At 40.2% G+C, this 26,962-nt stretch overlaps 3 protein-coding genes across 7 annotated transcripts in view; all 3 read right to left on the reverse strand.

Moving 5' to 3' along the window:
• Positions 1–4,872, reverse strand: part of LOC6579464 (protein grainyhead) — a 49,435-nt gene extending 44,563 nt beyond the window's left edge. For 3 of the 4 annotated variants that reach the window (XM_002005324.4, XM_015163699.3, XM_032729793.2), the window contains exon 1: positions 3,956–4,872. The gene's annotated coding sequence lies outside the window, so the exon portion shown is untranslated. The remainder of the gene's footprint in view (positions 1–3,955) is intronic. The other variant, XM_015163700.3, reaches the window with a different exon arrangement.
• Positions 4,873–17,819: 12,947 nt separating this feature from the next.
• On the reverse strand, positions 17,820–23,370 carry LOC6579465 (regulator of G-protein signaling 17). 2 transcript variants are annotated; one of them, XM_015163701.3, is made up of 8 exons: positions 23,136–23,370; positions 21,195–21,738; positions 20,806–21,123; positions 20,672–20,680; positions 19,179–19,256; positions 19,053–19,114; positions 18,705–18,993; positions 17,820–18,637 (listed from the first exon to the last, which is right to left on the reverse strand). In XM_015163701.3, the coding sequence occupies exons 3-8, from the start codon at positions 21,120–21,122 to the stop codon at positions 18,553–18,555; spliced, it is 840 nt and encodes a 279-aa protein (XP_015019187.2). In that variant the 5' UTR covers position 21,123; positions 21,195–21,738; positions 23,136–23,370; the 3' UTR covers positions 17,820–18,552. The 2 variants fall into 2 exon arrangements, with proteins under 2 accessions (XP_015019187.2, XP_002005361.3); XM_002005325.4 differs by having other exon boundaries at positions 22,981–23,370.
• Positions 23,371–23,879: 509 nt separating this feature from the next.
• LOC6579466 (ribosome biogenesis protein BOP1 homolog) lies at positions 23,880–26,676 on the reverse strand. Its single transcript, XM_002005326.4, has 5 exons — positions 26,501–26,676; positions 25,099–26,440; positions 24,542–25,029; positions 24,187–24,482; positions 23,880–24,126 (listed from the first exon to the last, which is right to left on the reverse strand). Exons 1-5 carry the CDS (start codon positions 26,597–26,599, stop codon positions 23,973–23,975), a joined length of 2,379 nt encoding a protein of 792 aa, XP_002005362.2. The 5' UTR covers positions 26,600–26,676; the 3' UTR covers positions 23,880–23,972.
• Positions 26,677–26,962: the final 286 nt, after the last annotated feature.

The following is a 26,962-nucleotide window of genomic DNA, read 5'->3' on the forward strand; positions in this document are numbered from 1 at the left end:
CCAGCCTGGGAACTGGGAACTGGCAACTGGAACCCGGTTCAGGTGGCACGTCCACTGCCACTGCCAGTTATTGTTTGATAAAAAAAAAAAAAAATCAGACACCAAAAAAAAAAAAAAACGAGAAAAAAAAGTAAGCAAAGTAAAGCTGGCGTCGCAAAGTTCATGAGGCTGCCTTTGAGACGCTGTCTGTTGGGGATGTGGATAAACTTGTTTTCTTTTCTTTTCAGCATTTTTTTTTTCGTCAGTTCAACCAAGCTGAGCCGGTTGGGGTTCAACTCGCAGATCGTGTGTCTGCTCCTCGTTTGCCCATGCTGCCGCTGCCGTTGCTGCTGCTGCTGCTGCTGCTGGTTCCGTTAGTAGGTGAGGTCAGTGTCATGTGGCGCGCTTTGGTAGACTAGTTTTTGGCACACACACACACACACAGAGACAGTCATAATGTACACCCAACCCCTTGTCAGCTGCTAAACCGGTCAATATCTTCTATATATAAATACTATATTGATGAGCTGCACGCCCGGCACGTGGCCCCAACCGGGCTTAGCGTTAGCCCGCTCGGGCCCCTTGCCCGACCCTGCCACGCCTCTTGGCTAGAAAGTCGTCAAGCAATTAGAAAACAATTAAAATGAAATCAAGAACAAATTCAAACTTGGCCAATTTGTGCAGCTTTATGGCTTTATATAACGATTGAGGTCAATTTGATGTGCCCTTCGCTCTACCATCTCTCCCTCTGCCTCCCTCTCTCTTTCTCACTCCCTCTAAATCCCTCACAAAGTGTTTCTTTTTCGAGTGTTTGCCCCGAGCTATCTAGATATGCTCGAGCACATTTATTCTATTTATCCACTTAATACTTTCAAGAGCAAAAACCCATAAAAAGAGGAAGAGAGAGAGAGAGAATGGGAGAGACATAGAAAAACTGAGCTAAATCTTTGGAATTGATTAAACGCTTTTGTCTAAACTGATCTAGGTAAATTGAAAGATTCAAGCGGGAGTTAATGATGTTCCATATATTTTCGAATTTCGAATAGATGTCAGACGATATGCAATTTAATTAAATCAATTCAATATCTGTGACATTTGATGTGATAGAGGAGAGATCAAACAGTTAACTTATTTTTGCAAGGCATAAGAAGTTAAAGAAGATATAAAAGACAGCAGGAGGCGTGGTAGTTAAGATAAAGTATTATATGTATGGGGATTCACAGGCAGCCCAACCTCGTCTTATACGTCTGTCTTTCCCTGTGTTTTTACAAATGAATGAGAATGGATTTACTATTCCTCTATTTATTATAACAAATATCATTTTTGAATATTTTCTATGTAATATTTGGCTAACTTAGAAGGCTAGTCTATTTTGATTTGCATAATAATAATGAAGAGATTTATAAGTACTTCCAGGAAAACCCCAAATCGAATTCCAGGCTAGTGTAAGTTTCTAATCTTTCTAAGTCAACATTGATTGATTAATATACCTATGCTATATTTATAGATATATTTATACATATTCTATAATAACATATTATAATATTCCCAAGAACTCCGCTGTTGCTTAAGCAGAAGTCAAAGGCAACATTGTTGCGAGACGTGATTTGCATTTAAATGGGTTTAGTTGATATCATATCAGAAAACACATTTTTTATTATTCCTATAGTAATAAGTACTGTTGATCTAGTTGGAAGTGTACGACTAGAATATACCCAGCAATGAGCACAAGCTGAACCAAGTATTGGTGATTTGAGAGCAGGATATAAAATCTAGATCTCTGTAGTGCCAAATCTCAACGAGAAGAATACAGACTTTACGTCATGGACCACGCCTCCTGTCGCCTTTTACTTTACAGTTTCAAGCTGAATTTGCATATTCAATGCGACTAGGGTAAACGAACTCATATTGGACAGTTACGAAAATAGATTCAGCCATATATTTATATACACAATGATCATAATGATCAACTAATTAAGTTTTATTTGCTTAATTGACTTGTTTGTTTAAGTTTGATCGAAATTCGCATTTATGTATCTCCGGCAAATCAGTGAAACGGAAGAAAGTATAAAATAAATATTTTATGGAATTAAAAACTGTTCCATAACAAGATCAATTGAATGGGAAATAATACATAATATTTTCTGATCAAAGAAAAATGTTAATAGATTGGAAAGATGGTAGATTGTAAATATCTCTTATGCCTCAACAAAATTCAATTAACATCGCATATAAATATCATATGTAAGAGAATAGGTAACTATAATTTTTCACATGAGTATTCCTTTGGGAATCTTTCATATACGATCTGCCTCAATCAAATTAATTAATATGCATAAAAGTTTCATCATCTTTCTATATTTTTAGAAATAAATGAATATATAGTATGTACGTAATCTTAGCTATCGGCAGTATATCCAAAAATATATACATTAAGTGAAACCCCGTCTCTAATTTATTCACATTAGAAATTTAATCTGTGCATTGTTTTTATTATTGAATCTTAAAGTCGTTTGTATTTGTATTCTCGTATTTGCCCTAACTAACTGCTTGGCTTTCAGAATGGAGGAATATAATCGTTTCGAAGGCAATACCATTTGGAATCCCATCAAGATTTGACATAATTTAGACCCCGACAGTCATTTGATATAAAAGTATGCAGAGATATGTACCCAACTATAGGTGTATGTGTGTGTGTGTTTGTGTGTGTGTGCACCCAAAGACAAGAAATGTACGAACCTAACCTTAAGCCATCGGTCAAAGCCGGGCATCAATAACTACACGAACTCAACGAAAAAACAAAAAAAAAAAAAAAGAACAACAACAACAACAAGCAAAGACCAAGTAAAGACGCAGACATTGAGAGCCCAGAGAGAAGGTAAGAAAAACGCAGAAAAAGAAAAGAAAAACAATAAACGTTAACACGAACACGAAAATAAAATAACTCTCTCACGAAGTTAACCCCCGCGCCACTCCCTTATGCCGTTCATTCCTCTCCCCCTCCTCCTCCTCCTCCCACTCCGCAGCGAGCCACCTCGCTGGCTTTTGTGTGGGTTAAGTGTGCCCCGAGTCTTTGTAGTTGTGCCTGTGTGTGTGTGTGAGAGCTGACGTGCACATGTGAGTGTCATTGTATATTCATATGTGTGTGTGTCTCTGAGTCTGCTGCGTAGTGGCTAACGCAAGACAACGACAGCGACAGCGCTAGCGACGGCAGCGTCAGCGGCGACGCTGTTCATTTTACTGTACCATAATCGCAGCCCCAAATTGATCACCATCATCAATGTGCGGACCACTAACAAAAAGTATAAAGAATAATACATAATACAAAAAAAAATAAAAGAGCAGCAACAACAACAACAACAACAGCAGCCATAAAGCCAAAGTCAACGAAGTCGCTGCCCAAATGCTACAAGAAGCCACGAGAAAACGTAATCAAAAACACAACAACAACAACAGCAGCAGCAGCAACAGTAACTTCGATTTTCGAACAAGTCGACTGAGACGCTGGCCGCAGCAGCAAGAGCACCAGCAGCCGCAGCAGCAGCACCAGCAGCGTCGCACACACAGACAACACCTTTTGATCCCTTTTCGCCCGCTTTGCACTGCTCCGTTGTCTGACCGAACGAGCGACTGAACGAACAAACGAAGCGAATGAGCGAACCAAACGAACACACGCGCTTGCGCTCTCCCTCTCTCTCTCTCTCTATCTCACTCTCTCTCAGGCTCTGGCTGCCTTATACGCTCTTGCGCACTCTCCAACACTATTGCCTATTACCATCGCGGCTGCGACGTTGACAGCGCACCTTACAGGGTGCTTTATATTTGGCTTTTATTGATGTCGCTGTTGCGCGTTTCTTTAAGCCTGGCTCAGAGCGCAGTGTTGCATTTTATGCATTTATAATTACTTCTCTGTATACACATACATTTATATATATATATATATAGTAGATTGCGAGAATGAAAGAGCAATACTTACAAATATGTATATTTTGTATGCGTTGCAGCTGTCCACAGCGCCGAGTACCAGGTAAAAACGTTGTATATGTATATATTGGAATTTTGGCACTACAATTCGTAAGGATCACTATGGCACACTATCACTGGAAGGCTGGAAGGCTTGGTAGGCGGCGACGGCATGTTCGAAATAATTTCGAGAAAAAAACACCGTAAATGTTTAACGAACTAACGAACGTAGCTATATATGTATATGTGTGTGTGTGTTTTGCATGTATTTGTGGTGCCCGCTTAATTCGTGGCTGACTGCTGGAATTGTTGATTGTTGTTGTTGATGTTGACGTTGTTGTTGTTGCTGTTGTTGTTGCTGCTGTTGCTGTTGCTGTTGCCGCTGCTGGTGGGTGCACCTTTCGCCACTTTAGCGCTGCTGCTGTTGGTATGCGTCTTTGGCTCAAAGCCTGACTGCTAGCTGTGAGCTTCTAATGTGCGACTCCTTGGTCTCGTTGCTGTTGTTGATTGTTGTTGACTGTTGTTGTTGCTGTTGCTGCTGTTGTTGCTGCTCTTGTTGTTGCTGTAGTGGCTGTGTGCATTTTGGACGCACGCACACACATACACATACACATACACACACATGTACAATGCACAGCTCACAGCATTAACATTTGATTTGCGTATTTTGCATAAAACTTTTTTAATTGCCACGACGTACACGAAACACGGCTGCGGAGGCGGTGCTGGCGGTGGCAGCGGATGCGCGCAGCATTTGCGTCTCTCTTTTGTTGTTGCGGTTGTTGTTGTTGTTGCTGTTGTTGTTGTGGTTGCTTTTGCACTTTTGTTAACAGTTTATACATTTTTCATTGTGGAGCCCGCCTTAATGCTTTAGTTTAGTATTTTAGTATTTTTCTGTTGTTGTTGTTGTTGTTGTTGCTGTTGCTCTGGTTGGTATATACACAGACACAGGCACTCACATACATGTGTGTGTGTGTGCTTTGGGTTTACGCGCTTTTTTAAATTTCTGCGCGTTCGCCTTTTGTTGTTCTTTGCTTTTGTTTTTGCTGTTTTGCTTTTGCTTTTTTCGTTTTGTTATTAATCACAATTTGTATTTTGAATTTTTATTTCTGTTGCCGTTGCTCAGCTTTGATGGCGTCTCGTTTTGGCTCACACAAACGCACGCACGCACACAGCGACGGCAGGCACGACTCGCACACACACACACACATGGGCACACCACAGCGAGTACATGCACACAGAGACAGACTGAGACACACACACACACACAAGCAAGCGCGCGCACTGTTGCTGGCACACGCGAACCGAACGCGAACGTATTTCACTCTCTATGTATGTGTGTGTGCGTGTGTGTGTGTATGTGTGTGTGTTTTTTTGTACTTTTCTTCGTTTCTATTTTTTAGTGCTTCTTCTTCTACTTCTGCTGCTGCTGCTGCTGCTGGTTGCTTTACTTCACTTTATTAATTTAAATAATTCGCAGAGTTTTCTCAAATATGCTGGCAACTCTGTGCATTTGCAATTTCAATTAATTATTATTTGTATTCAGTATTTAATTTGTTGTTTATTGAGGAGCCAAAGCGAAAATGTGTAACTCGCCTGCACGAAAGGTACGAAAAACTTGTCGCGGATGAACGTTGAGCTCGGCTATAATGCCCAAAGAGTCAATTGGAGATTGTTCAACTGTTGAATGTGTTGTTGCTGCTGCTGCTGCTGCTGCTGCTACTGCTGCTCAGAGCGCGTCGCTGCGGCAGCGGCTGCTGCTGCTCGGCTGCGCAGTCGCTGCTCACCTTCTCTCTCTCTCTCTATTTCGCTCGCGCTCTCTCGACCTGTGTCTGTGCAGGCGCACACAGGTGAATGTCTGTGTGAGAGAGCGTGCATGTTGCTCGATTATTATTGCTTTTTATGGTTTCATCTCTTTCGTAACTGATATTGAGCGAGCTGCGTCGGCATCGGCATCGGCATCGGCGTCGGCGTCGACTGCAGCAGCAGCAGTCGACCAAACGAGCGAGCAAAACTGAAATTCATCGATTCGATGATGATGTTGTCTCTACACTGGCAACACAGACACGCACACAGGTAGCAGACCAAATACATTTGTCCCTGCGCCTGCGCCTGCGCCTGTTGCGCTGCCAGTGTGTATGTGTGTGTGTTTGTATGTTTGTGTGTGCACCTGCATAGCTCTAGAGCCGCGTTTCCCAGGTACGCATTTAATAGCTTGTGCAATAACAAATGACTCAGGCAACGAACTTGCTCGCATTTGCTGGTTTGAAACTTGACTAAACATTATTTACAGGTGCGCATTCAGAGCATTTTGCCAGCTGACGCCACCGAATACAGTTGAGTTGAACGCGCAGCGCCTGTCTGCTGATCCGGCCCTGTAGTTTTTTGTGCTCTTGTAGCTTTCAGGTTCATTTTGTGGCTTGCATTCATTTTCGAACTTTCAAGCATTCGAACATGCTGTGCCTTGTTTTTTGTTTTGCTTGTTGCCTTTGTTGCGGCTGCGCTGCTGCTGCTGTTGCTGCAGCGCCAGCGCACATTGTGAAAGTGGTAGTGCAGTTGGGCACCAGGTAGAGGCCAACGCAGATAGTTACCAACAGTGACAGAGAGAGAGAGAGAGACGAGGAGTGAGAGAGAGGGAGACATAGAAGGAGAGAGACACACACAGACACACACACAAACACTCACACTCACTCACTCACACATGCGCACTTAAAATAGTTATGCATGTAGCACAAATGAATGCCATGTAGCCGACGGCACAGACTCCGACGCCGCCTTACGACAACAGCAACAACAGCAACAACAGCAGCAAGAGGCAGCAGAGGTGACGGCTGCGTCGATAGCGGCGGCAGCAGAAAAATCAACGCTTTGTCGTGTGGACGGTACCGACTGTTTGCTCAGTGTGCTTTTTGCCGTGTTTTCTGCTAGTCAGCATACAGGGTGCTCCGTTTGAAACCTTTCGCTGTTGCATTCACTTTAGACATTCTGCATGATTGATGAAAATTGAAAATTTAGGATAATACTAATATTAATATAATAATTATAATTATATTTAATATAATTAAAGTATATCTTAAAAATAAAGTTTAATATTTAATATTATTTTTGTGGACGTAGTTTTTATTTATTATTTAATAAATAATTAATTTAATTTTTAATATTTAAAAATAAGTATATTTAGCTAATTAAGTTTTATCCTTTTGATTAAATAAAACAGAATATTTTGGTTTATATGAAAAAAAAAGTAAAAAAAAAAAAAAAAAAAAAAAAATATTCCAAACAATTGTTTTTTGCATTTTCATTAAATTTCAGTTTTTATTTTCATGTTGTTTATTGTTGCAATATATTAAATTTGTTTTTTTTTTTTTTTTTTAATCTAAATGTATGCTTAGTTTAAACATGGTTTTATATTCAATTCTTTTTTTTTTCATTTGTGTATGCCTTTTTTAATAATAAATTTATTTTTTTTTTGTTGTTTTTAACTGGTCGAAACTTTTTACTAATACTTTGTTTTTTTTTTTTTTTTTTTGCGATTACATTTACATTTATGTATTTCATATACAATTATATAGTATATATTTATATATATGTAAGTATATGTATGTGTGTATATGTGTGTGCGTGTGCGTGAGTGTTTGCGCGTTTGTATATTTGAGAAATTAAAAGCAAATCTATTATTATTTAAACTACTTTCACTCGTAGAAAAAATGTAAAATTTAATTTATAGAATTTGGTATTTGTTAACAAAGCATAGAAAATGAGATATTTGTTTAGGAAATCGATAACATTTCGATGTTTATCGATAGACCTATGCTAATGCAAATAGGTTGTCGAATTTTCAATTCCATGTCGCAGCCTGAGTGATGTAAATTCAATGAGCTTTTGGGTTTACATAGGTCTACAGTTAGTTGGTATTTTCTATGGTGTTTTCTTGGTATTTTCGTATTATCGTCTAGTGTGCGAATTGAATTGCAGCTAAGAGGACTAAAGGCAACTGGATTTAGGTAAGGTTTACAAAAGGGAAATACCGTTGTGTGTATGTGTGTGTGTGTGTGTGTTAATGTGTATTTGGCTATTTAATACATATTTAAAACTAGACACACCAACTAGCTAATAGCTACTTAAAACATTCTCTGTATTTCAACTGAGGTAACACATTATTAACTTTAAATACGAAACTTTTCTCATTTTTTGTTTTGTTTTGTTTTGTGCTTTAAAATGCTGTGCCCCGAACTACGTTCACGTAATTCGTCGTTTCAGTTGTTAAAACTCATGTTAACTTTTGCTTATGATTTTTTGTATTTTTTTCCCATTTTTAATTTTAAATTCTTTATTTTTTTTCTAATTAATTCGACAACGTTTGCTAAAAATTTAAATATAATATATAATAATAATTTGTAGTTTTTTATTTGTTTTCAGTTTTAACGCCTTGAACACCTTGCAGAGTTGTTTAAGTAAAATTTAATAGCACTATACGAATTTTAGGAGAAGAATAAGCATATTTGAAGCTTAACAATTTTTTTTAGTTTAAATTCAGCAAATTGTAAATAATTTGTAAACATTTTCAAATAAATTTCAACGCTAGAAAATTTGAGGATTATATGTTTTAAAAATATATTTGGACAATAAAGTCTTTTTTTTTTTATTTCTGGTAAGGCTTCTAGACATCAAATAAAAAATTATAAAATTGATCTAATTTATTGGTTCGTTATGTGCATATAAATTATTAAACTAAGGAAGTTTGTTTAAAGTAAAATTTAGTTTAGGTATGTAATTATTTAAAAACTAAATAAAAATAGAAATTAAATAATAGTAATTATTTTTATCAAAATATTAAGTAAATAATTTTTAAATTTTTTTTAAATATTTCGAAATGCTTTTGCATATTGTGCAACACTATTAATAGTGTTGATGGTCTTACAAAAAATAAATGATATTGGCACTACAATAATAAAATAAAAACTTTTTTAATATTAATTTTACAATCTATATTTGTATTTATTTATTTTTTTATTTTTTATTTTGATTGAATTTGCTGCATTCAATTAATATTTTTGACGTTGAAATATGTGAAGCATTGCTAAATCTTATGTAAACAAACTCTGCAAAATATATTTAAGCTTCGGCTATGCCAAAAATTCATTTTTATACACGTTTATGAAGTGAAAAGGGGTATATTGATTTCTATGCAAGGTCCCCTTATTGAAGTTGGCTCGACTGTATTTAGGAGACACGCAACGCATAGGTCTTGAAAACCATATAGACTTTTGTATATTCTGATATAAGCCTCAGATGTTCAGTATATTCTTGCGAGATCGGAACAGCCCATAGTAGTATTCAAGCTGGATGAAAATTAAAGTCTTGAAATCCCTAAACTTCCAAAATGTAACAAAGATATCATTGTTCAACTTCTCTATAAGAGATATATCTCACAGATTCAATCGAAATTATAGCTGGCAAATCGAAAAGTGAAACTATAACTACCAGAGTTTTAAGAACCAAAGTCTATAACATTTTAGTATACAACCATCAGTTCGAGGCAGATCGGAATACATGGAGATCATATCCAGACCGTGAACAAGTATTGTGCAGTCGATAACATGCAATCGGCTGTGTTCTCTCCTCTCATGCTAATACTGAAGTATGTTGAATGCAAGAAAAACTAACGCGCTTCAGCGTGTGAATTTTTGGGGTTTGTTCGTTTGACGTGGGGCAGAGTTGATGCGATGCAAGGCATGATGGTTGGTCAGGGGGGTTGGGTTGTTGTATTGTAGTATCATCTTGATAAGCCCAGTTCGCAGTTGCCTGTGTGTGTATGTGTGTGCGTGTCTGTGTGTGTCTGTGTGTGCGGATAGTTAACGCAACTGCTTTGTATGTGATACATATACATATATATATATACATATATAATATATATATATGATATATCTCTTGCGGAGTTGGCAGTGATATTGCGAAACGTTTTTACTTTTTTCTTTTTAATTTTTTGTTGTTATTTCTCTTAAATATTTGTTGCTTTTTGTTTTAGTTTTTTTTTTTTCGATTTGAAATCAATGCAAATAAAATACTTAGTAAACGCGCAGAGAGTTTAGTTGCGTGCGCTTCGAGTCCGTTTAGGAGACAATTTTTTAAGAACTTTCTGACATTTTCTTCTTCTTGTTTTTTTTTTTTTTCATTTAAAATAAATGTACAATAAATATGTAATATATATGCTGTTATAAACATGAGACACAATTCAAATTGTCTTGATTCCGAGTTCGTATAACTATTTTAAATAATATATATATTTGTAATATTATTTCTGTCCTTCCAAAAGGAGTCTGGTCCTTCGATGGCCAGTGTATAATATTTATAAAAAAAAGTAGACAGCAACTTGCGGTCTCTCTGAAATATACGAAGTGCTGGCACCGGTGTTCAATTTTGTACTGAATTTATTAAATTTAACATGAACGCAAGCGCAGCTTGCACAGTAGAGAGCGCACCTATGCGCATCTAACAGCGAGCAGCGAGAGAGCGATCTTTTGGAGAGCGACACTCCCGTGCTAGCGCGTACAATAACAACTTTTCTGTACAGTGGTTCAGCTTCAAGTACTTAACCTATACAATTTCGATAATAATTCAATTAATAATTCATAATAATTCAATTTCTTATAATAATATATAATAATATTTCAGAAGGCAATCCAAATGCCTTAACATCGGCCGCGTTGAAAGGCCGCAGGGCTTCAATAACATGGTGTATTAGTGGAGTGGCAGTGGTGCAACGCGATGAATTGCCCTTTTATATGTGCCATTTTTTGTCTTAACGACAATTACGCGCACTCTACCATCTCCTCCGACTATGGCTTCCGTCACCACGCCTAGCATCCACTGTTGTGGAGGAGCGTTGTCCTCTCCCACGAGCACGACTGCTCCGACCTGTATGTTCTGTCTCTCCTTCGTCCATTTTGACTTCTGCTGCAGGCTGAGCAGGTAGTCCCTTGACCAGTCGTTCCAAAATCGACGCTTGATGTTGGATGTCAGCTGCCATCTTTTTAATAGTGTCAGCTTGACGTCGTCGACTGGCTCTGTGGACGCGATTGGCAGCGGCACGAGCGTTGCTCCTATCAGGAAGTGCCCTGGCGTGAGCACTTCGCCGTCGTTGGGGTTGCTGCTGGGAGCGACCATTGGCCGCGAATTGAGCACGGCCTCGACCTCGACCAGCACGGTGGCCACCTCGTCTTGCCGTAATCGAGCGCTGCCCATCGCTTTCAGCAGCAAACCTTTGGCGGATTTCACCGCCGCTTCCCAAAGGCCGCCAAAATGCGGTGCTCGAGGAGGGATGAATACAAACTCCATGCCCCGCTCCGCAGCAAACATTTCCATGTCCGCTGTGTTGCCATGGAACGTAGCTTTGAGGTCCAGCGTGCGTGCAGCACCCACGAAATTGGTGGCATTGTCGCAGTACAGCTTCCGGACAAGCCCACGTCGACCAACGAACCTGGATAAACACATTAGAAATGAATTTGTGGTTAAATCGGTGACTAATTCAAGATGCACTGCCTTCGAAGTAAAGCAAACAAATATGGCAATATACATTTTGACTGGCGATTTGCCCCGAATTCCCAGCGAAACTAGTATTGGACCGCAAAAGTCCACTCCACTGATCTCAAATGGCCTATTTCCATGTAAGCGATCAGCGGGAAGATTGCCCATTATTTGGGATAAGAGTTTCGGCTTGTAGCGAAAACAATGTACACATTTTCGGACTACTGCACTGCAAGCCTGTCGAGCATTGACCAGCCAAACCTGCTGACGAAGCAGGCCCATTAGTACTAGGGGATTGGCGTGGCAATGAGAGCGATGCAAATGCTCCAAATAAAGCGTTACGAAACGACATTTTTTGGAAGCAACAATGGGAATTTGGCATTATGTGCTAATGGTGCCTTCAATAAACGACCTCCTACTCGTAGCAACCATAACATACGCCTGCCATGCTGATGTGGGTGCAAAAATGGTGTCAGTTTTTGCAATGACGGTTGCAACACGACTGACTTCTTTATTTTCTTTATTTCTTCGCTGAATTCAATGTGTTGAATTACAGATATAACTGCAAGGAATGCGAAGCTTAACTCAGAAGCTGTAGGAACAAGTGAAGAATGACTTTCTTGTTTTCCATTGATAAAGCGGAACATATAGGCAACGATGCGGATTAGCTTAGAAAATGATGACGTTGACTCAATAAGATGTACGATAGGATTTGCTACCTCATCGACCGCGATCATAGTAATTGCAGTTCTACGCTTCTCTAGCAGCTCTAACTCCTTTGATAGGGTGATTTGTGGGTTGGCTGGCCACAATGTGTCAGAGAGCTTTAAAAATCCTGGTCCGCAAAACCACAATGATGTTTTAAGCTCCTCAACTGAACATCCCCGAGATACAATATCTGCTGGGTTGTCTTTCGTTGGTACATGACGCCAAGATACATTAGTTGTCAACTCTTGGATGGTTGCAACGCGATTAGCAACGAATGTGTTCAAGCTAGATGAATGCATTCGCAGCCAATGAAGCACCACCTCAGAGTCTGACCAAAATGTGACTTGATTAATAGGACAATCAAGTACTTTCCTTACCGCATCCCATAAGGTAGCTAACAATTCTGCAGCACACAACTCCAGCCGCGGAACAGATTTTGTTTTCAAGGGCGCTACCTTAGATTTAGCGACTAGCAGCCTGGTAGTGATACCCTTATCTGTTTGCATTCTTACGTATAAACAACAACCGTAAGCTCTCGTTGAGGCATCAGCAAATCCATGGATTTGACATCCTTTCGATTTAAGTGTGCCAACGTAACGAGGTATATGCAACGAGTTTAGATTTGAGAAACAGCTAGTTACTGCCTCAAATTCTTGCCTCATTTGAACAGGCAATTGGTCATCCCACCCAAGTTTGTGCAACCACATTTCCTGTAAAAGGACCTTCGCACGAGTTACGATCGGACTTAACAAACCTAAGGGGTCGTATAACCTTGCTACAAATGACAAAACGGATCTTTTGGTCTGTTGAACTTCTACTGGACAGTTCATGGAATATCTAAAGCTGTCATTCATTGGATTCCAAATTAATCCCAATGTTTTTGTGTCCTCTTGATGACCAATAACTATATCGTTTCTAGCTGGTTGTGCTGCGAGTTGTTTACAATTGGACGACCATTTTGTGAGAGGAAATCCAAACTTTTGAAGAATTGCGATCAAGTCTCGATGCAACAAGCACAATTCTTCGACGCTATCTGCTCCTGTCAACAGGTCATCAACATAGAAATCTCGGGCTAACGATCTTGCAGCAGCTGGATGAGTGGAAGCATGCAAGTCGCTTAGATGTTTTAAACATCGAATTGCTAAGAATGGAGCAGTCGCTGTCCCGTACGTTACTGTGTTTAATCGAAAGATTTGTAACGGATCAGTGGGCGTTTCCCTCCACACAATAAGTTGAAAGTTGCGGTGGGACTCGTCAAGTTCAATTTGACGGTACATTTTAGCGATGTCTGCTGTAGCAGCCCAAGGACGAAGTCGAAATCTTAGCAAAGTCTCCCATAACTGCGGCTGGATGGTCGGACCCACCATGAGTAGATCATTCAGCGACAATTGAGAGGAGGACTTGCTAGAGGCATCAAACACTACTCGAAGTTTAGTGGATGCGCTGTGCGGTCTTAGCACGCATTGATATGGGATGAAATAATGCGGCTCTCTCGGAATTTGATTGTTAGTTGGGCTCATGTGACCCAAGGCCAAGTATTCTTTCATAAAGTCAATATACATTGGCCGAATGTCTTCTTGCTTGCTCATTCTTCTTTCCAAGGCCAGAAATCGTCGCTTGGCTGTGTCGTAAGACGTACCAAGACAATGTGGGCTTGATTTGAATGGCAGCGACACTCTGAAACGACCCGAGGTAGTTTGGCCAATAGTCTCCACAAATGACTTCTCGCACAGTTGTTGCTCTGGGGTATACAAATTCGAATTAATTGTATTTGGCTTTTCTTCCAACTCCCAGAACTTGCGAACTATTGAATCTATAGCTATGTCGTCGTTTACGACGCTAATGAAAGTCGACGAACTAGTAGCTGCATTCAATGTTCGGCAGCGACCAGATACAATCCAACCAAAGGCAGTCAATTGCAATGTTGGGTTGTTATCGGATCCTTTTATTTTGCCTTCTCTTAATATATATCAAAAAGATATCAGCACCGAGCAACAAATCAATACGTTGCGGCTTGTGGAATTGAGGATCAGCTAATTGTACATTATCAGGTACCTTGATCTCTTCAGTGTGCTTCTCTGGTTGATACGACGAAATGGAACGTAACACACCAAAGTCTGTTCGGATTTCTATGTCGTCCGTTCGGGACGCTATCGAAGTTTGAACGCTGTGCCGAACAGATGACTGACAATTAGCAATGCCCAACAATTGAATCCCAGATCTTTGCCGTTTTAATTTCAACTGTTTTGCCAGTTCTTCAGTTATGAAATTTACTTGCGAGCCGGAATCTAATAAAGCTCTAGCTAAGTGATAAGATCCAGATTGATCTTTTATCTTCACAACTGCAGTTGCCAAAAGAACTTGATCAGAGGCTATCCGTGCGTGATTTACAGATGAAATCTGTGACGAAGTGACACGAGGGACTGCTGATACAACTGCTGAGCTACTTTGAGCCGCTTCAGAGCTGTATCTATGCAGTATGGTATGGTGCGGCTTAGAGCACACGACAGTGGGCTGATTTGCAAGCAGCCACTGAGTGTCCTGTTCGCAAACAATTTATACAGAGCGGATAGCTCTTTGCGAACGTAAAACGTTTCTGGCAAGGTATTGCTGCGAACGACGAGCACGAGTGAATGAAGTGATCGTTCTTTTTACAAAACACGCATTTGGGACTCTGCGGCTCACTTGGCAGAGCGACAGCTAGAGAAGTTTTCCCAATTCTTTTCTTATTATCCTGAGCTACCTTACGACGTGGACCAGATGAGTCTTCAGCACTTAAATGCTGATACCGTCTGTTCAAGGCAGCTTCACAATCTTGCCACAATGGAAGCTTATTGTAGTCAAGATTCTCTTCCCACCTAGAGCGCGTGCCAGCGTCCACTTTCATCATTACCAAATGGATGAGCATGGCATTCGAAATCTGCTTATCAGATCCTAGCGATAAAAGAGATTCGTAAATGGCACGGACTGAGTCTATCAGCATGCGCAAAGATGATGCTGACGGTTCGGACATGTGTGGGAGATCAAATAGTTTTGAAATGCTGTTAAAAAATATGAGACACTGATTGTCGTACACATTTTTTAAAGCAGCTAACGCTTTTGGATAATTTGCATCTGTCACCTGATATGCCTTGACAGTGCCTAATGCTTCTTTGTCCAAGCATGACAACAAGTGGTTAAACTTTTCTATATTTGATAACCCTGGCTCGTTGTCGACTAAACTCTCAAAAAGTCCAATGAAATTCTTATATTCCGAATATTCTCCGCTAAACTTTGGCAGCTTTATATTCGGTAGATTCCTAGAATGTGACACTGAGCTAATCATTGTAGAGTTAGCGGGACTCTCACTTTTAGGTTGGCTATCACTACCTCGCTTCATAAGAAGTGCCTTTGTCGATACACACAAATCTTCTAACGTTGACCGAGGCACTAAATCTGCGTTAATGTCGTCCAACTCTTGTTGTGTCTTAAAGGCCTTTTCTATGTAGCGGTTCAATATCTCAAGTCGACATTCAATTTCAAATGGCTCTACTGGTTTAGTGTAATCTTTTAATGATTTATTAATGCGTGTTATGTCGTTTGTAACATTTTTGTAAACGGCCAACAGAGCTTCGACACGCTCTGATGATGACTCGTCCATAGACCTATTCTTTCCTCGCTTGTTAGTCATGATGCTATAAGTGATGCTCAGTTGAAACCAATTTCAATCGAAACAAATAAAAGTTCACTTAATGTATGACAACAAGCGAAGAGCAATTCAAGAATGTTAACAAATGCGCGCGATCGTAATAAATCTCAATATATTACGCTGGCAGTGTTAAACTATACTTGAGTGACTGTTACGATATAGCGAAGACAACAACCAAAATGTTGAGTGACTATTTGGGCAAGTGGTCTATTGAGTTATATTTGACTGTTGAGCGACTGAGTGCAATGCATTCATAAGCGAGAGCGCGCCGGTATGAATGCCAAAAATATAATTGCAGATCGAGCTCATACAATGAGCGCAAAGCGAGAGTGCAAGTTTTGAGCGAAAATATATCCAAGTGACGAGCGCACGTTTTGAGCGCAAAGCGAGAGCGCTGCTGCGTGTGCAAGCGTGGGTGCAAACGATATTGCAAGTGAGTATGCAATGAGCGCAAAGTGAGCGCGCACTAATATGTGCAAGCGAGACAGTAAAACGAGAGCGCAACTATAAGTGCAAGCGCGAGTGCAAACGATATTGCAAGCGCGCATGCAAATGATGAGCGTAAATTAAAGCGAAATTTGCTGTGTAAGCGCGAGTGCAAACGATATAGCAAGTGAGTATGCACTGAGCGCAAAGTGAGCGCGCACTAATATGTGCAAGCGAGACAGTAAAACGAGAGCGCAACTATAAGTGCAAGCGCGAGTGCAAACGATATTGCAAGCGCGCATGCAAATGAAGAGCGTAAATTAAGAGCGCAATTATCTGTGCAAGCTGTGAGCGCAAGCGCAAAACGAAAGTGCGAGACGAAAATGAGCAAAAAAACTGTAACACACTAGCGGCGCCAAAGAAAACTTGGATTATGCGAGGCAATAGAGATTGAATTATTTGCAGATCAAAGGTCAATATGCACCTTATTATTATTTTTATTTATTTTTTTTTTTAAATTTCAATTTGAAATAAGCTCAACACAATGTACATAGGCGTAGATTGTACATACATTAATATTTTGTATGTCTCAAGTAATGCATTTATTTATTTATGGCTTGCATTACTTGGTCATCTATGTGCTCTATGTATTTATGTACTTCCCTGATTATCCACAAAATCCATAATCCAGCTTCCTTCAATTCCAGAGAGTGTCCACCCGGGGGCGCCAAAAATGTCCTTCCAAAAGGAGTCTGGTCCTTCGATGGCCAGTGTATAATATTTATAAAAAAAAGTAGACAGCAACTTGCGGTCTCTCTGAAATATACGAAGTGCTGGCACCGGTGTTCAATTTTGTACTGAATTTATTAAATTTAACATGAACGCAAGCGCAGCTTGCACAGTAGAGAGCGCACCTATGCGCATCTAACAGCGAGCAGCGAGAGAGCGATCTTTTGGAGAGCGACACTCCCGTGCTAGCGCGTACAATAACAACTTTTCTGTACAGTGGTTCAGCTTCAAGTACTTAACCTATACAATTTCGATAATAATTCAATTAATAATTCATAATAATTCAATTTCTTATAATAATATATAATAATATTTCAGAAGGCAATCCAAATGCCTTAACAATTTCCTTGTGAAAACTAACGAACTGCAATGCCATGTCACAACGTAATCGCAACTAAATTGCTATTAATTTAATTAATAATATTATTTAATTTTTTTTTTAAGTTTTTGTTGTATTTTTTTTTATTTACAGAATGCTTCGATGTTGCTAGTCATATATATATATATATATATATATATATATATATATATATATATATATATATATATATATATATATATATAAATATATATATTTGTGATTTGTTTTTATATGATCTAAAATGTTTTTCAAGACTAATTAAGTTACAAGTATAAATGTTAAGTATAATACGTTTTTTAAAAATGTTTGCTTATTTTCTTGTTTTCTTTGGTTTTCGCATTTTTGTTTTGTTTTGTTTTGTTTTTGGAAAAGTATTTGCGTTAAAGTTGTTTGTTTTGGTTTCAATTTGATTAATACGTCTTAGTATAAACAATTATTACAATATAATGCTAATTGTTTCGCAATCTGTTTAGACTGGATACCAGACTGGGCCAGACAATACAAACTAATATACATTATACAAATATTTGTAACTTATATCTGCTTCTTAAAGTTTCTCCCTAGAAATGCCCGCTGTATATACTATATATATATAGTTGGTATTATCTAACCCGTTGCCCGTTTTAAAGTTTAACAACTAAGTTTTCTTTTCATTTCATTTCTTTTATATAAATTGCCTAGTTTGGTTTTTTTTTTTTTTTTCTTATGGTTTTGTTAACGACTAGAACATTGTAAAGAAGGAATCGGTTTCACATAATGCATCATATATCGTCTAAGTTGGTTGTTGCGTTGCCCTATATATATGGTATCTACCCCGCTTAGAGTCAATCGTATCTGTTGCCACTGCTTCCATCGATCGCCAGCTAACATGTATATATATCTCTATATATACTTTGCTCTTGGAATTAGTTGTATTTATTAAGTTTTTATGACATATTGCTTCTATATATTTTCTTTTTCTTTTCTTTTTTTTTTTTTTTTTTAAATAAAAGCTGAGCGAACGACGGCAGGACAGCGGCTACAGTTGTCGCCTCGACTCTAAGGATCATCCCAAACAAATAATAAAGAATACTAAAGTTAAAAGAAAGTCCGAAATCAGTTAAATAACATTCTAAGTGGGACTATCCGCCTTGGAGCCGGCATTCGAATTGTCTTGCAGTTGAGCGAGTGTCTTGTACTTTTGCGAGTTTAGGAATCTGGGAAAATCGATATATTTATATAGTTCTCTTAGTTCGATTTATATAGAATATAAGTATTCTTTACCTGGGATATGAGTCTCTGTGCATCAGCGTATAGATTTGTATTTGAGCTTCGTCAAAGGTGCGAGTCGTCGGCTCAATCATATTCCGATTGACAATCTCCCGCACTCGCGAATCGAGCGACACCTCACGCGGCGATAGTATCGATATATAGTCTTCATATATCAGGCGCGCCTTCTCCTCCACCACCTCGGGGCTGTTCTCCTTCTTCAGATCCTCGCAGGCTAGCCAGAACAGTATGTTCTCCTCACTAAATTCGCTCCGTAGAAAATCACGAAAGACTTTGCGACCATCTGGAAAATATTTCAATATATTATCCGGAGATACTTATATGCATATATTTGTGACTTACTTGAATTCGTCATTAGTTTATCAAAGCTTTTACCCCAACTACGTATTTCTTCTAATGTGGGTCTGCAAGATAGTGGACATCACAAGTTAGATCTATAAATTTGATACTTATAGAGATATGACTTACTGATCGCCATCTAGGAAATCGGCGCTAACGAGATCACGTTTGGTGGGCGCATTTTCATCCGCATTCTTGATGGCAAGACTGTAAATAAAAGGAAAATTAACCATTTATTAGAATTATGATAATAATGATATTAATTGCGAATGACAATTAGAGAAGTGAACTTTACATATTCACTCTATTGATATCTCCAATAGGAGCTATACTTCCTATAATAATCTATTTAAATAGTAGCTCCATTTTCTCATTTAAAGCTTCTTTTTATCTGATATGATATGGTAAGTGACTAAAAAATATGATTTGTATATCTATTCTAAGCAGAACGTCATATTACCTTATCAAATCGTTTCTCTAGAAACCAAAAACCTATTGACTAAAGTCCTTTATCACCTTCATGCATACATATTACGTATACATACATTCATTATACAAAATTCATCTATATATTTATTTTGATTTTCGCATAATCAATACCTATATATTATCTACTATTAATCAGAATGAGTTTTTTAATGGTATTTTTTAAGTACATTCGATGTATTCCATACGTACAGCAAACGCTTAGTTAAGCCAAACATTGTATGTTTTTCTTTTTGCTGCATTTAAAGCTTTTTCGTGTACAACTTTGAATCAGCTTAGAGCTTTTACTTAGTGTAACTGCGTTAAGGATCACCGATATGTGCAAGCTTTTGGCTACTTGAGAAACAGCTGTTGCGAGTTACTTGAACGGCTTGGCCTTTCGTTGACTCTTCTATAATTTGTTGTTGCCAGCACAGTGGTTAACTGTAAACTGGCCACACGTTATCTACGATTAGATTTGGCTGCCTCATATCAGGTAAGCATTACAAGCACCCTCTCTACGTAGGAACTCATCAAAGTTTGTTATCTGTTTACCGCGCTTGGACAGCTTGCCAATATAACATAGATACGTACGTTCATATGTATTACTGTATGTGTAAATATGTGTGTGTGCGTATGCTTGTGTGTTCTTGTTCGTGTGCGTGTAAGTACTTGGTATGATTAAATGCGTATAGATGGACAATAGCTAAGCACATAAAAGCGCGGGAGATGTGCCCACCCAACCAGGGAATGGAACAGCTTTCATTTTCATTCACGAAAACTTGCAACATTTTTGCAAAAACAACAACAGCAACAACAATAGCAACATCATTAGAAACAGCTTGTCGTCATTTATGTATGACTGTGATTTTTGAAAAATACTCTGCTCAGAGCTTTTGGCGCTCCCGCGAATTGTGAATGAAACATTTGTGTCATTTGGCTAGCGTGGAAGTGAGAGTGAAAGAGCATCAGCTGAAGAGAGAGCTTTTACTTTTCGCCTGGCAAACAGAGCATTGCCAGCTGCGAATAATGATGAGAGCAGGCAAGCAATGCCCCTGACTGCGTGGGATTCACTGTGTGCGTGTGTTTTTCAGTAGGTGTATGTTTATTTGTATGTATGTGTGTGTGAGTGTATATGTGTGTAGGTAGGAACTTACCATTTAGCCCTGTTGTTGTGGTTGGACGACCCGTGGAGCAGCGGCAATGAAATAGATTCCGTTGAATTATATATACATACATATATATTGAGTGTGTGTGTGTAGGAAACGGTTAAAGTGTGGATTATACTCACCAGGAGCAGGAACAACAACAGCACCAACAAAAGCAACACGGCTTCTGTGTTTGTGGCCGTTGCAGCGGCGCATTTGACTCCTGCAGCACATTCGATGTGGCGCTCACGCTGCCCTGCAGCGTTGTGCTGGTGCCCGTTGTGCCGCCGTTACCGCCCGCTGCGGTACTGCCAGCTCCAACACCGACGCTCTCCTTGCTGCCGTTCCCATTGCCATTGTTGGCCGCCGCCGCGGCCGCAGCTGCAGCTGCGCTCTGTGAGGATGCATTCATGCCGCGCAAGCGACAGCCGCTGGGCATTTCGGAAACGGTGCAGGACATGCTGGACAGAATATACAAATTGGCGTTGATATATTTCAATCATCCACACACACAAGCACATGCCACACTTACCTGCCCTTTGCAATTTACAGTTGATGTTGGCGTTTGGCGTTGGCGTTGGCGTAGCTGCCACAGCTGCCGCTGCCGCTGGCGCTGGCGCTGCTGCTAGGCTGCCGCCCACTGCCACTGACCTACCTACAGTCCGTCTCGTTCTGCCTCTCCCACACACACATACACATACACGCTCGCAGAACAGTTGGGCTGCGCGTTGGCGTTGGGCGCCCTTTTCACAGTGACAGTGAGAGAGTGCGGAAGAGAGTGAGAGAGGGAGCGAGAGTCCAGAGAGCAAGTTACGTATTTATGTTTTTGCTAATAACTTTTTATCGAGTGCTTTTGCTTGTGCTTTGGCTCTCGCGCCTTGCACGCTCTTGATTTTATTGCTGCTGCTCAGGCTGTTGTTTTTGTTTTTGTAGCTGTTGTTCTTCTTGTTGTTGCTACTCTCCGAATTATTCTGTTTTTTTTTTTTTTTTTTTTGTATTTTAGTTTTTACATGAATATGCTGAGAAATATTTGGTTCTGCCTTTCGGGCGCTGCTTCTGTTCCTTTGATTTTTTATCTGACCAGGCGAAGAAGTTGGCAAAGGGAGGGTGAAACAGAAGCACAGAAAACAGTTAGAATATCTATTTGTTATTATTATTCTTAATATTATGATTTAATGTGCTGTGCAGCTCTTGACATGTCCGTTGTTGTGCGCTCTGACTTTCGTGCGTAGGCAGGTGCTACAGATGGCACGGGAATAGCTGCGTGGAAGGGGGAGGGACTGAAGGGGGCACTGTTGGTGGGTGCACTAATTTATTGTTCTTGTAGTTCTTGTTGTTGTTACTGTTGGTATTTACAGCGAAATTAGTTTGTAATTAGGAGCAATTGAAACGGGAATTTTATATCATGTGTTATGAAATTCTTTTTATTTTTATTTGATTTCTCTTTTAGCATTTTCTTAGTTCCAGCGAGCAGCTGGAGATTTATTTGGAATTTTTTTTTGTTATATTTATTTCTTGTGCTAGTCATTACACACACTCACACACACAGACACATGGCACACGATGGCGGCAGCGAGGTCGCCTGACCGTTATTTTCTTCAATATTTATGTATGCGTGCGTACATATGTACGTATGCATGTATGTATATGTAATAAGTACATATATATTTTTTTGATTTTCGTTATGGCTTGCGTTGGTTGGGGCTGATGGGGCGTATGCGTGATTAGCTAGCCTGGCTGCTGCTGCTGTTGCCTGTTATTATTTTTGTTGTTGTTTGTTGTGCGTTGTAGCAGCTGCAGAGGGCAGAGCTGTTAATTGCACTTGATGCTGCTGCTTGTTTCTTAGCATTTAGCACACATACACACGCACATTCATAGGGCAGCCGTTACATTTGCTAAAATATATATTGAACAATTTTCAATCGTGTGCGCTTCCGCTCACATTTATACAAACACATTCACACACACTCTCACACACTCACACTGACATACATTTTGATTTGATTTTGTTTTAGTTTGTGTGTCTGCTCAATGTATTTAGGAGCAACGAAATATATACAATTTCTTTTCTATTTTATTTTATTTTTTGCCACACTAAAAATATGTGTAGGTATTTTTCTTCATTCTTTCTTTTTGCTCTGAATGATTTTGCTTTGATTCAACTTCTACACAGAGAAAGAGAGCCAAGGAGAGAGAACGCGAGCTATATTCAAGGGAGTGGAAGGGGAACGGGCGAGGGCGCGAGGCTTCAGGAGTAAGCGAGAGAGTATGAGCAAGTAGTGCAATTTAGCTAGACACTCGTTATATTTGATGATTACATTCGTTAAATTGTTGGATTCTCATATTCCAATACTTTTCACATTTTTGGCATTTTTTATAGCTCCACAGTTGCCATATTTTATTTTTATTTATTTTTCATTTTCATTTTATTTTATTTATTTTTTTGAGAGGGGGAGGGGGGCTTTGGCTTTACCACATTATTGCCATTTCATTTTCACTGCTGCGCTTTTTTCTATACGTGTGTGAATTTCTTTGCTATTTTTTTTTTTTTTTTTTTTTTTTTTTTGGTTCTTTTATTTCGTATTTGTGTATGTGTGTGCGCGCTCTGATAGCCAAAACCCAAAATCCTCGACGACAACGACCGACGACGACGGCACGAGCACAAGTGCAAACGTTTCTCTTCACATGGGCAAAGGCTAGCGACTGACTGCTGATTGAAGGAAAAGCTTTCAAATAGCTATACAGTTGCTGTTGTCGGGTGGTGGAGCCGAAAGCGAGGCGATTAGATTCCTGGTACACATCGCGACATGTGCGCGCGAACGCTTTCAACCAAAAGAGAATAGGCGAAAAGCTTTCGCTCTCATTCACGCTCTCTCTCACGGGCTCCCACTCACTTCACACTGTACTGGAATTCGGTTGGGATATGTGCTTTCGGGCATTGATGTTGCCGTTGCTGCTTAAATTGAGCGTACCAACAAAAAATAAAAAAGAACTGTAAGTGTATTGATGAGCAGCAGTCCATTGTTGTTTTTGCCTTTTGGTGTTAGTTCGTAATTTTACGCTCTTTTACGTTCCGCTCTTTCTCTCTGGTTAAACGACCCCCGGGGAGCAGGCGCCGAACAGTGATTGTTCGGTGTTGAGTGGCTAAACTGACCCAGGGTTGTATTCAAGCTTTACCAAGCAGGACCGACACACACTAAGACACACACGCACCGAATGTGATTCAATTGGATATATTGTTTACTACCGTTCAACATTCATATTACAAATTGAGCGCTTAAAAAACTAAAGATGCAAAACAATGCATGCTTTATGTGTAGAGTCGGATTGTGCAATCGGCGCCTGTGGAGAACACCCAAGGCTGCACCGGATGCCAAGTTACATCTAGGACGCCAAACTCGTCGCGTTTCTCGTGCGTCTGCAGCTTCTTTAGCGGCACTATCAATGGATTTTGAAGCAGATCGCTAAAAGAGAAAAAGAGCATAAGCATGGCATACTTAAAGGAGCAGCGACCTAACACTCACTTATAAACCATGCCATGTGACACAATGACCGCCTGGTCATCGCTGCCGGAGGCAAACAGAGGATAGCGCAAGTGGAAGGCCACGCTGCGCACGGCATTGCGATGCAGACGCATTGTCTGATACGGTTTGGTTGATAGATCCAGATCGAACCAGAGCATCTTCTTGTCATAGGTGGACACTAGCAGATTGTCACCTTTGGGATGTATGGACATGCCCGATATCCACTTGGAGTTGGTTAACAGCTTCTTGATCAGCTCCTGCTTTACCAGATCATAGATGCGAATGTTATGCTGAGTCTGTAAAGGAAAGGAATGAGATGTAGTGGGATGGAACGATGTGCAGGAAATACACTTACTGCCACGAAGAAGCAAGGCTTAACTGGATGGAAGAGAACGCATTGTATAAGGCCCTTGCTCTTGGAGAAAGGTATTTGTGAGCGTCGCTTCGAGAGCTGATGTATGAGAGCTGAGCGATTGGCACCCTCGGGCATTACGGTGGCCAGGTAATCACCGCGACCATGCCAAGTCACCTGACGTATGGGCTTGAAGTGTGTTATGACCACACGCACACCCTTCTCCTGCTCGTCGGGCTCCGCATTGGACCATTGAACAGCTGTCTTGATGCGCTCACTCTCAATGATATCCAAATTGGGCGATTCGGCCAGCAGATCGTCTGTTTTTTTAATCAGCAACTTGTCGCCCACCTTAGGATTGATGAGGAGCAAGCGACTGCCGGTGGCCACAGCAATAATGGATAACTTGGCATTGGGACACCAGGCAACGCAGCGGACCACATCGTTAGTCTCGATGGTGCGAATGCAACGTCCAGTGGCGATTTCCCAAACTGAAATAAAATAAATAAATATCAATATATAGAGCAGGATTTAGCAGAAATTACAGATGATTCACTTACTCTTGACTGTCTTATCATCGGAACCGGAAACCAAATACTCTCCCTTCGGCTCCACGCTCACAGAACGCACCAGATCCGTGTGGCCGCGATAGACCAGACTCTCCACTGTGGGGAATGGCTGCAGATCGCGTGGCGAAGGCAATTTGGGTATCAGATACTCCGCATCAATATTCAATTTGACACGCTTGGCACGCGGACACAAATACAGATCCAAGCAGCGTAGGAAGCGTTCGCGCAGATAGCGGGAATACGCTGGAACGGCACGAAGGGATTTGTATTTCTGTGGCATGAAATGCAGCTTGCGCTTGTGTGGCTCATCCTTGAGCTTGAGCCACTCCTTGGTCTCCTTCTCGTCGAAGAGGTACTCGGGCGGAGGATTATACGATTCAGCATGACCGGGCAAATCACGTTTGGGCGCCGACACAGGATCATGTATGCGACGCATATGCTCCCGTCCCGTATCTGTTTCCCACAGCATGTAGAATTTGGGACCACGTTTCTGTTGCTTCTCGCGTTCCACTTCCTCGGTGGTCTTCATCCAACCCATTTTAAGGGCATGCACCATGCGGGAAACTTTCTTCTTTTCCGATACCGAGGGCAGGAACGAACGCTTGTGGTCCGGTACATTCTTAATGGGCATTTTCTCCACCTCCGAGGTGAACCACTCGATCCATGGAGCGTATTCATCATGTTCTGGATTTGGTATGCGCGACGAGTTGACGCGCTTGATCAGCGCTATATCCTCGTCAGTTAGCAACACTTCCTGGCCTGTCATCGGGTCCTTCACAGTGCGCCAGAAGTTCGGATCCTCGATCTTGCGCAAGAAATCGTCAATTTGATCGCCCTTTGGCGGTTTTATAATTTTCTTTGCATCCCAGTCGTAGCCAATGTGCTTGTATTCATCATACCAGTGCATGGGTATGTTGCCCACAGTATTTCGTATATCCTCCTCATCAGAAGTGTCCGACTCCTCGTACTCAGGTTTTGAAGGATCACGCGGAATTATCTGAATGATGGGCTCCTTTGTCTGGGCAGCAGCTGCTTTACTGCTGCTTGGCTGATCGTCTTTAGGCGTTGCTGAGGCATCATCAGCATCGCTCTCCTCGCTATCATCATCAGAGTCATCATCCTCATCTTCACCCTCATCCTCGTCTTCATCATCATCTTCATCTTGATCGTCTTCACCTTCTTCTGCCTCTTTGCTGACTTTTCTGCCCAAATAGTTACCTTCTTCGTCGCTTTCAAACTCTAGATCTTCGCTGCTGTCCGACTGATATTCTTGATCTATGCCTTCATCATCTGTCGTGTCCTCGCCAGGATCTTTTACAGCTTGTAGCAGATCCTTGACGAAAAAACAAAAATTGAAATCTCACTTTCATATGTATTCATTTCCTTGGCTTACCTCATCTTCCTCATTCTCTGACTGTTCAGAAACCGAAGGTTGTTCCTTTGTGGGCTCAGGTTCTTTAACTTTACGTTTTACTGTCCGTTTTTTAGTCATTTTTAATAGAAAACAAAACGAAACTATTTGGCGCACGTGTTGCGGCACAAACTTCGATTGCAACTGGTAAATCGATAAAAACAAAAAATATGCTTACGTTTTGTGTGACTGTCAACTTTGCTCAATTATGCGTTTCAGGCATTTTTCTATATGCCTAAAAATACTTTATTCTTAGAATTATCATACAAAATAATTACAAATTAAAATGAATGGTTAATGATTACAATTTGTATAGACTAAAAAATGTTTTAATTTAAGCATGTATAAACAGGTGCATATCTGTAAAGTGAAAACATGAGTTTAACAGCTGTTGCTGTTAGTATGAGAAATACCATGTGTTAAAGCAGGAAAGCTATAGTGTTA

This window comes from Drosophila mojavensis, unplaced genomic scaffold (assembly GCF_018153725.1).
Source record: "Drosophila mojavensis isolate 15081-1352.22 unplaced genomic scaffold, ASM1815372v1 contig_80, whole genome shotgun sequence".
NCBI lineage: Eukaryota > Metazoa > Arthropoda > Insecta > Diptera > Drosophilidae > Drosophila > Drosophila mojavensis.

Bases quoted from the DNA above. Each gene is read 5' to 3' on its own strand.
- LOC6579465 (XM_015163701.3), bottom strand. From the start codon at position 21,122: ATGTCCTGCACCGTTTCCGAAATGCCCAGCGGCTGTCGCTTGCGCGGC. The intron at 18,994-19,052 runs GTAAGTCACAAA...AATATTTTCCAG, and splicing joins TAAACTAATGACGAATTCAA to ATGGTCGCAAAGTCTTTCGT. The intron at 18,638-18,704 runs GTAAAGAATACT...CGATTTTCCCAG, and splicing joins CACAGAGACTCATATCCCAG to ATTCCTAAACTCGCAAAAGT.
- LOC6579466 (XM_002005326.4), bottom strand. From the start codon at position 26,599: ATGACTAAAAAACGGACAGTAAAACGTAAAGTTAAAGAACCTGAGCCC. The intron at 24,483-24,541 runs GTAAGTGTATTT...TTTCCTTTACAG, and splicing joins AGCCTTGCTTCTTCGTGGCA to ACTCAGCATAACATTCGCAT. The intron at 24,127-24,186 runs GTGAGTGTTAGG...TTTCTCTTTTAG, and splicing joins TCACATGGCATGGTTTATAA to CGATCTGCTTCAAAATCCAT.